The sequence below is a fragment of the Plectropomus leopardus genome, chromosome 18 (assembly GCF_026936395.1).
Source record: "Plectropomus leopardus strain MGB_pleo_1.0 chromosome 18, ASM2693639v1, whole genome shotgun sequence".
Taxonomy (NCBI): domain Eukaryota; kingdom Metazoa; phylum Chordata; class Actinopteri; order Perciformes; family Serranidae; genus Plectropomus; species Plectropomus leopardus.
The window spans coordinates 23,938,820-23,949,606 of record NC_142193.1 but is presented as its reverse complement, the minus strand read 5'-3'; the positions used below and the strand labels follow the sequence as shown (position 1 = coordinate 23,949,606).

General features: G+C 38.1%; 1 protein-coding gene across 1 annotated transcript; it reads right to left on the bottom strand.

The window, feature by feature from the left end:
- Positions 1–2,514: 2,514 nt before the first annotated feature.
- rabep2 (rabaptin, RAB GTPase binding effector protein 2) lies at positions 2,515–10,699 on the bottom strand. The gene is made up of 12 exons (XM_088090919.1): positions 10,481–10,699; positions 8,764–8,919; positions 7,609–7,691; positions 7,145–7,516; positions 6,873–6,968; positions 6,095–6,193; positions 5,717–5,824; positions 4,921–5,005; positions 4,788–4,799; positions 4,454–4,608; positions 4,082–4,198; positions 2,515–3,371 (listed from the first exon to the last, which is right to left on the bottom strand). The coding sequence occupies exons 1-12, from the start codon at positions 10,503–10,505 to the stop codon at positions 3,267–3,269; spliced, it is 1,413 nt and encodes a 470-aa protein (XP_087947045.1). The 5' UTR covers positions 10,506–10,699; the 3' UTR covers positions 2,515–3,266.
- Positions 10,700–10,787: the final 88 nt, after the last annotated feature.

Sequence of the window (10,787 nt, the reverse complement as noted above, 5' to 3'; positions counted from 1 at the left end):
ACAGGAATAATAATAATGTAGTCAATGACAATTAGAGAACCTGTTACCCGCAGCTGTGATGCATCAACAGAATATACAGATTACTGTAGTTTTTTACAGAAAAAAGCATTTACATTTTGCAAATTCATTTGTTATGCTTTATAGATAAATATGTAGCCTACAAATGGATTTTAAAACATCTGAGTATTACATTTGATTGTTCCTTAAAACTTGAAGTTTATCATTGATGTTCACTCTGAAAAATAAATAACAAAATGTTTTTGGCATAAATGTTAGGACACTGACAAAAAAGGTTATTTTACTTGCCAATAACAGCTATTTAAAATTGGGAAAAAAATAATTATGATTTTGTAATGTGTAGATTTTCAAATATTAATTTAATTTGAGGGTTTTAACACCTTTAACAACAGGTTTAATTTGTAGGATTTACAGGTTGTTCTGTAAAATTGTTTACATCTTCACTGTATTTTGTACAGAATAATTTTGCGCTCTCTCGGTTTGGAGAAGCAGGCAGGAGTCGAACACGTAATCAAAGCAGTGTACTGCTGTGGAAGGATGTCAGCAACAAAATGCATATAATCTACCTAAAAGAAAGTCCTACCCAAAAAAAAGATCAGTTTAAGTGTGCACTATATTTAAAATATTTCCACTGCTTAACCTTGCTGTCAGACAGTGATATCCAGTGGGAGGATGAAGCCGTTATACTGCTCTCTTCAAAGCCAAACTCCATTGAGAAAAACAGGGATTTAACATCGCTAAACACAGGAGCTGCTGGTCCACCGCTGCCTCCAACAGTTTTCCTCTTTGTGTTATTATGTGACTCTGGCAAAAAGTGGTTAGTTCAGATTCACCAAAGTCACACAATAACACGTCGAGCTTCCATGTTCAGCGAGATAAAATGACTTTGTCAATGGAGTCTGATGGCTTTGGAATAAATCACAGGGAACTGAAACCATTAACGGCTTCCCAGTATAAACTGGCTGTCTGACAGAAAGGTAAAAGTAAAAATACTCTCAATATTTTATACACTTAAAGTGATATCAATTTTTTAGGTGGCTAAAACATGTTTTGTTGCTGACTCCCATCCACAGCAGTGATGGGTTACCCTAAGCATCAGACTCCAGCCTGTTTCTCCAAACTGGCAGCATGCAGACTGACGTCTACTATATGAAAAACGCTGACTATGGATGAGAACCCCATAAAACATCACTCCAAAAAATCCCAACTTTTCCTTTAATTTGCAGATTTGATGACTTGAGACTTGCTTGACTAAACCTTATACTTTGACTTGGTTTTCATGACTTCAGACTTGACGTAGACTTCAGACAGGTGACTTGAAAAGACTTTAAATATTTGCAGTTTTTCTTGATGAAACACATCATATCAGTCACTTGACTAGCTTTACCTAATGGTTATTAATGGTTATTAATGGTTATTTACAACAGAGTCAAACCTTTTTGGTGTGAGTTTGTTGGTGCTGTTGCTGCTCTGTGTTTGATTTGCTGTGTTACTTCGCACTAACGCTCTGGAGACGCTCCCTCAGCTCTGTGTCTCACCTGTTAAACTGTGGGAGGATGTTTGCTGGTCTGATGGGGAGGTTGGTGGTCCGGGAGCAGACAGTCGGTACAATTGTGATGTCTTCCTCTGGAGCTGTGAAAAATGTCCACACCAGCAACTCCTTTGGCTCTCTAATCAGTTCTTGTTCTTTTTTCTGTTTATTGGCGGCTCACAAACCAACTTTAAAGTCGTACTGCCACCTACTGCATCGGGGTGTGTCGATGCTGCCATGTAAAGTCAACAAAAGCAGTCTGGCTTTGTATTATTTGCACCAATTATCAACTTCAGTTTCTTTAGGGAATAAGACAAAATAATAAAAATTTGCGATTATCAGACAAAAATGTAAATAAATCATGCATCCCTACACAGGTCCTCTGACACCTGGAGCAACCTCATGTTTCTTGTGCTGCTTTCAGATGCCTTTCACAAGTATTTTTAGATTTAAAATCTGAGCAAATTGGTGGGATTTCTTTCAAAAACATGAATAAAAATGCAATGAGCAATTTTGTAAGAAATGTTTTACAAACTGCAAGAAATTAGTAGATTTAGAAAATTATTTATAAAAGGCTAGGGATCAATGTCTAGGGATAAAAGACAAAAAGCTAAGAAAAAAATATATTTATAATTATCATAGTTAAATATTTAAAATTATTTTATGGAATTATCATCATTTTTAAGCACTTCTTCCCGAGTCTTGTTTGCCTTGTTGTTGTTTTTTTTACTTTCTTGTCTTTTTTTAACTAATCTTCAGGTAATTCTCTTGTACTTTTTACTAATTTCTTAGTATTTTTTTAGGAACTTTCTTCTTTCACTGCTTATTGCCTTCTTCCCATGTTTTTGAAAGAAATCAAGGCAATCTTCTCAGGTTTCGATGGGTTATGTTTCTGCATTGAGTTCTGAGGGTTGAGAAACTTCATCACAGAATTTGATTATGAACACAAAAACTGGAAGAAAATATTGTGTAGCCTGTTTTTACAATATGTATTAACACAAAACAAACTGATAAGATATTACATATTCACATTGTCGTCTTCTTCTTTACTAATCCACAACCATGAATAAGCTTGCAGTCTAAAAGCTGCTCTGGCTGTTGTGAGAACAGGAATGGTTCATAATGCTGAGCTAAAATAAAAAGTCAACAAATGTATGTGTATAATAAAAATCATCTGAAATACAGTTAAATTAGGAGAGTCTCTACTTTGTATCACTATTAATTATTATTGCACTGCGATCTGCTGCTTTTAGAGCTCATCCTTCATGATATGCAAAAAGGTATTTGCATGGTAAATGAATGTATAGCTTGCATATCAGTTGCTAACACAGTGCAAAGTCAAGTGTTGGACTGTTGAGTGTTTTGCTGGAGTCACGTCAGTATTAACAACAGGTACATTTACATGTGTATTAGTACATGAATAAACGTGTTACTGGATGTAGGAAAAAGAGTGTGTGAAAAAGTTAAGTGTCCTCATGCTTCAACAGTCACTTTGGTCGCTAAGCAACAGTTTCGGTTAATGACACCGAACCATCACCTCTGAAACAAAAATAATGTCTCTGTAGGAAAATCCGTCAAATGTTAGAGGTGCTCAGAGCACCAGCTGTGATAATCCCAGTGGTCTCGACTGTGTCTCATGTGGTGGTTAGTTGGTCCTTACTGGTCGCTGTTGTTTTATATTGGTCTGTGCTCTTTGGTTCCAACGTGACTGTGTAACTCACGAGGCGTCTGCAGGCGATGAACCAGCTTCACTGACTCCCCCCTCCAGGATTTCTCTGACTTGTTCAAGACTCTCCGCCTGCCGAATTACCTCCAGCTTCACCTGAAGGGGAGAAGAGAGCTCAGTAACGTTTCAGTGCGACATTTGATGCATTTCCACTGACCACATTTTCAATTTGTGCATAAAAACATACAGAACTGCAAGTGCCAAAAATATTTTTTTTTTAAATTCAGAATATCACATTATTATACAGCCGTTGTTTTCCTTTGTTTCAGCTGTCATTGGCTGTCTTTTAATGACATCATCACATCTCACCCTCTTCTGCAGTGGTGTAATGACATCTGACTGAGAGTTAGCACCACCCATCGCTTATCTTGATAAAGTAATTCCAAATATTCGCACAACAGTAGTGGATGAAAAAGCGCACAAATTTGCCTTTTCTTTCGCTGATATTCAGAAAATTTGCGCTATATTTTGATAAAACAACAAAAAACAAAACAACAACTACTTAAACAGACTAGAATAGAATAGAAATACTTTATTAATCCCATGAGGGAAACTGTTTTATTACAGCAGCAGCAGAGAGCAGCAGCTGAATAAAATATTTGATAAAAAGCCAAAATAATGTAAATTTAAATACAAAGGAAGACACTTAACATGGAATAAAATAGAATAGAATAAAATAAAAGAATAATAATAATAATAATAATAAAGATAGTTACATAAGTGTAAATAAGTGTGCAAAAAGTGAAGATGGATGTGCAATAAGTGTCCAAAAAAACTTACATCTACCACCGTCCTGGGCTTCTTACCTGCAGCGACTGGGAGAGCTGGACGAAGTCTCTCTGTACAGTCTGGCTGGTGTCGACCTGAGAGCGCAGACTGATCACTTGGCTTCGTAGCTCCAGACACTGTTGATGCAGAGCCGCCTGACAGCAGCAGAGAGAACGGTCAGAGTAAGATTTGAAAACATATCAAACAAGGATTTTTGTTTTTTTGATACGATCAATAATGCCTGGGATCATTTTTAAATAATCAGGATAAGCATTCCTGAGCACTACTTCAGTCCACTACAGACAGGACTCATCATCAGCACAAACGACCACACTACAGGCTTCACTGAGACACACAGACAGCAGTTAAACGTGAAGCATCAGCTGTAACTCGGAGCAGGTTGGATTTACTTTATCATTAGTGAGAGTCTTGTTGGTGCTCTGCACATGAGACAGTGCCACCCGCAGGGCTTCCAGTTCAGTGCGGCAGGCCAGTAATTCAGCCTGCAACTGGTCCTTCTGAGCCTGGATCCTCTCCGTCTCCGTCTTCAGACTGGACAGCTGCACTGAAAACACAAACACATATGATTATTATCAAAGGAAAGGGAATCATTTTCGTAGTTTTTACTCAAAAAAGGGGATATAAATGTGAAAAAAACTGAATGAAATGTAACTCTACACTAATCACAAGATAATATAATAATACCAGTGTTGGATAATAATAAAGAATTACTTGTTTACTCACCTTCTAAAACTTCTGATGACAGCAGTGGGAGTTGGTAGCAGGCAGGAGAAGAGAAATGAAAAATAAAACATGTTTCAGTGTCACGACAGTCACTGATGCAACCCTGTACTGAATAATTACATATTCCACAGACCATTTTCTTCTGTCCGGTTGTCAAGCTGCTCCCGTAGGTTGACGATTTCAATGCGAAGACGTTCCTCATTGTGCGCTCCCTGCAGGTTAGAGGTCAAAAGTCAGCACATGCACACACTGACACACTGCCAGCAAAAGCAGGCACATACAGCACAGTAACTGCCTGTGATAAAGCCAACAATGAGGCCACAGCAACACAGACACAATCTTACCACCTGTACTGCATGACTTATAAATGCGATTAAAATCGTTTTTCTACAGATGAGTCACAGTCTGGACGCTTTGTCTGCTCAAATCGGATTTTAAAGTGTATATGAAAACACACATGACGCCGACTTCAAATCCAGAGTGACAGAAATGTTCAGCAGAACCCACACTGAAAACAGCAGAGCACTAAAGAGGAAAACAAGAAAAACAGTTGGTGGAAAGACGCCAAAATGAACTGTTTGGAGGGCGAGATGATGGACCTCAATTTTTCAGACTTTCATGTTGGAAAGTCAAATCACTGCGTAACCACATAGTTACTGACACCAACGTCGTTACCCCGGCAACCCATGCAGACAAGTTAGAGATTTGTTGACACACAAATCCAATCTGATTACTTGCCAATAAAAGTGCGGACAGTCTGTCTTTAAGACCTGATATGAGAAACAAACTGATTTGCCAGCTTTCAAATGAAGCTTAATTGTGCTGCAATCTATGTTTATATGAATTTTTAGAAAACTGATTTCTTGCTGTAGCACTCCTGGAGCCCATATACAGTAAACAAAAACCTAGAAAGGTCATTGTACCTGCAGCGTTGCTGAGAATGATGAGCTGGAGTCTGGCTGATCATCCTCGACCTCCTCTCCTTTCAGTCTGGACAGCTCATTGCAAACCCTCCTCTGGGAAAAGGACAGCTCCGCCTGGACACACAAATGCAGGTTTCAACAGCTTTTCATTCTAATAACAGATTAATAATCATCATCTTATCTTAGGAGTAATTATACAGACAAGATTTGGTTCAAGTGACTACTGTTGGCTTTTTTCTAACTGTTCTTAAAACAGTCACAGTCACAGTCACACACACACACACACACACACACACACACACACACACACACACACACACACACACACACACACACACACACACACAGACAGACAGACACTAGGATCAACATCACGTCACTCACCAGCCGACTCTGGACAGCGGTCTGTGATTGGCTAAAAGATTTATGCAAGTCCTGGAGGAGGGCCTCTGAGGTGTGGACTTGAGCCTGGAGCATTGACACCTAAACACACAAAAACCCCAAAAAATCAAGTATTCTGCAAAAAAATAAAAAAATTACAAAGAAATAAAAAAGCCCAAATATTTTAAGTTTTCCATAAAAAATGAAGCAAAATAAAAAAATCAGAAGTAAAATATATACTAAATACAGCCATTTAAGGTTTTCTGCATCTCCCCTGAAGCTAAATGTGCTTAAGAAAATTAATTTATATGCCTAGTGAGCATACATGAAGGGAGAGACGATCTGTGGTGAGAAAATGGATAAACGCTCAAAATGAACAAATAAACATAAACATAACATAACCGAAAACGTCACAAATCGACACATATTAGAGCTCCGTTACGCTGTCACCTACAGAAAATAAATTCACTGTTATGTTACATGAACATAATTTGATTTACAACACACATCTTTCCATAATTTTTCTAAAACTTCCAAAGATTTTTACTAGTTCCAGACTTTTCCAGGCCTGGAAAATGTGATTATGAAGTTCCATGACCCTCCCAGGTTTTTCATGACCGTAGGAACCCTGTAAAAATTGTTAGTCAGTGATTTCATTTATGTTTTGTGACTGTGTACACTGTGTGTGACAGACTCGCTCACTCTCGCTGATGTATACACACTCGCTGATGTATACACACTCGCTGATGTTTACACACACACTGAGAGCAGCGTCGCTCACCTGTTTGTGTGTGTGGTTGGTCTGCGTGTCAAGTTCTTTCTCCAGCTCCTCCTTCTCCGCCTGCAGACGACTCACTTCACCTCGCAGCTCAGACACCTGCCCAACACACCACAACTTCATCACACTGATGTCTGTCTATGAGGGAGCTTTTGGTCGATCACAACTGCGTAGATGAAAGGATGCTTTTTTTATTGCTTCACAAAAGTGTGAAACATGTTTCTTTAATCAGAACGTAAAATGTGACCTTCAGTATCATAGTTTTATATCCATACCTGAGCATTGAGTGCATCCCAGTCGCCGTGCGTGACCAGCCGGTGTCCGGCCGGCGGCAGGTAGATGGCTTCAGGCACCAGAGTTCCTGTGGACACCAGAGAGTCGGTGTCGTCCTGAGCGTGGAGTTTTCTGGGCAGAGAGGGCGTGTCTAAGGAGAAGGAGGACAAAGAGGCCGAGTCGCAGTTCCTCAGTGAAAAATATGCTTCTGATGATAGCGGCGCTCCTTCTCCCTCTGCCACCGCCTCGAGCTCTGACGGCTGGTTGGACCTCTTGTCCGTCGCAGCCTCGGCTTCTGTCAGGCTGTTGGTGACCGGTGTCGGGGATTCATTACTGTTGACTTCTGCGTCCATCCGGCCTTTTCTTCCACTGATCTGACAGGTGGAGAGAAACAAATGCTGGGATCAAGTCCAAAAAACATTTGGGATCAATTTTGGATAAAAAAGAAACAATGTTTAACACTGACCACGTTCTGCCCACTGGCTCTCCTCCACTCCACAGGCTGAGACTGGAGGACAGATATCCTGGCTTCATACTGCGCTGCTGTCTCTGTAAACACAACATGATGAAGATTAAATCATTTACTCCTCCAGTTGGATCAATTATATCCGGTTTGCCTGAAAGTTTGAGAATATAAACCCATAACACCTTTAAAAAGTGTAGCTGCATTTAGGATTAATGCTGTTTTATTATCAAGACCTTTAGTTATAAAAATAATAACACATTTTTATTCTTATCCTCTTCTGACCTTTTAACTCATTGAATAGCTTGGAAAAATACCAGCTTTTTATTCGGTTCATTCTTAGATCTGTATCAAATGTTAAACTAACAAAATGGATTGAAAGTCAACAAGGATTTATTTAAAAACCCAGAAGAATACCTTTATTGAGAAATGGGCAAAATAGATAGCATATGTTTCAAATGTTAAACTGACGGACTTTGTGAGAGTTAGAAGCAGAAACACATAGGGGTGTAACCAGTAGCCTCCCATTGTATCCAGGTCTCCATGTGTATTTTTTGATCCAATATCCTATTTTACAGAGCTTTTTTTTTGTTTGCCTTTCTACTTTTTATTTAACAGTTATTTTAATTTGTTTTTAATGATTTAATTTGGTGTGTTTTGTCTCTCACTTATTTATTTATTCATTCTCTTTCATTTATTTATATTTTTATTTTTGTTTGTTCCCTCCATGCTTAAAAGGTTTTTATGTTTATGTGGTTGTGTATTTTGTTTTTGCATGTTTATTTTAAAACAATAAAAAGAGAATTTCAAAAAAAATCAATAAATAAAGTCAACCAGATAATTAATACTATTAGTCATTTGACCTTGAAGAGAAAGTACACAAAGAGGAACTGAAACTGAAAATAAATTTTAAAAAACTGGAGCCGTTTAGTTAAAAAAAAATAAAACACTTAAAAAATACTACCAGTATTTTTTATATAAATATAAAAAATACATAAATATATATACTACCAGTATTTTTTATATTTAAAACATTATCACTATTACAAAAGCAACCATATGAATGTGAAATTAGACACACGAGGACTGTCAAAAGACATTGCAATTACTATGCATATATAATTATGAAGACGCAGCCACGTACAAACACACACTGACCTCTGAGAGCCTCCTGCAGAGACTGGATCTCTTGATCGCATTGTTTTTGCAGCTCTGCCAGTTCCTCCTGTTTGCTCAGCTCGCAGATCGTCGCCACGCCCTGCCAGTGTTCGACCTGAGCTCGGCACTCGGCTAGCTGGGCCTTCAGGCTCGCCTCTGAAAGTGACAAAGTGGGTTGTTCTGTTTTGCCTTCATAATGTTGTTTGGAGGATGTTTGCATCAGGAGGGATGAAATCACAAAAATATGGGAAGCAGTGAGGTGTTCAAATCAAAAGGAATCTGCATAACTAGAAATCAGAGAAGACATGTAAATATATTACTGGAAGAGAAGAAGAAATCTGACCTTATGTCACTGATCTAAGATGCAAACAAATTCTTTAAATAAGCAGGTTTACCAGTTATGTAATATATGGAATACTGCACTTAAGGATTTTTGATTTAATTGAAAGAGTTTTAGTAGAAAACTGCACTTTAAAATAAAACTATCACAAGAAAATGACTTAAACTTTGCTACAAAAAAAAAGAAAATTATCAAATGTCTCAGGAAAAATAAATATAACTATATTTATTTATAACTATTATAAGTATATATCTAAAATTAGATTACAGAGTATTTTTATTTTTTGTTTTTTTCAGGTAATTTTCTTATAACTTTTTACAAATTTTTTGCTAATTTTTGGGTCATTTCTTGTAGGGGTCGACAGATTACCAGGGCCTAGATTTGGTATTTTGCCAATTATCTGTATCTACATTTTACTTTTATGATCCCTGATAAAATTCATTATTGAAAAAGTGTGCGTTTTACATTCAACCAACACAGGGAGGGCAGTCTGCGACACATGCAAAGAAAGCATCAGAAACTCTGTAAAACTTCAGGGGGGTGTTTTCATTCATTCATTTTTTATTTAAATTTTCACAGAGGGAAACTTGCTGTATATGGTGCTGAAAGTTTCAGTTTTGATTAAACATTTGTTTCGTGTTGGAGTTTGTTATATTCCAAAATTTTGACAAAAATATTGTCATCTTTATTGTAAACACATATTGTTTTCAATTATCGGTTATAATAATCTGTATCGGTATCGATCCTGAAAACCAATATCGGTTAAACCCTAATTTCTTGTGTAGTTGCTAATTGCCTTCTTTTCATGTTTTTGAATGAAACCAAGATCCCCCCGCCCACACACACACACACCCACACACCCACACACACACACACACTTGTTGCTTCAGTTTAAGCAACTAGTTTCATTTCATTTAAGATACTTGATGTTGCTGCACTGTTACTGAAGCCACCTGCAACAAGGTTTTGTGAGAAAAAGCAGCACTCAGAGAAGAATATATTACTGATTATGACTAGTCACATCATTGGCTATGATAATAGTGAATTTAGGAAGTGAAACAGAGCTGTTGCGTTGAGTTATTGTGGTTTATAGCAGGTTCAGAGACCACGGTTTGGACAGTGAGTTAAGCTAAAGTGTTAGCTTGCGGCTAGCAGCGTCCGTTTATTTCTATGGTCAACGATGCTAACAGGCCGTTAAACGGTTTACTGACCAGAGCTGCTTCACATTCAACAGGTTTTAACTCACAGTAAAGAAAAGCAACAAGTTAACGTCCACGTTTTGGTAAAAATATAAAGTGTAAAGCTGTCAGTATCACTTCACAACCGATCCCGTTAGAAGTAAAGCAGATTAAAGTTTACAGCTGCTGTTTTTCTCACCTGTGTCTTCACTGTCGGAGCTCATAACGTCGTCAGACACACTTCACCTGACGATAAAGAAAACACGCATCCATCAAAAAAAACCAAAACCTGTACGAGTCATGTTGTGCAGCAGAAGCAGCAGAGTTTAGGTGTGGAAATGATCAGCTCGGTGTCAACTTCAGGAAACAACTTTCCCCGGTCTGAGCCTGCGGAAACACGTCAACCTCCTTCCTGTTCCCGCATGCCTTTCCCTAACGCGTCCACGGAGCGCCCTGACTCCTCATCTGACCGCACTCTGTGCAGGTTAAAATGTCAAAAACAGAGG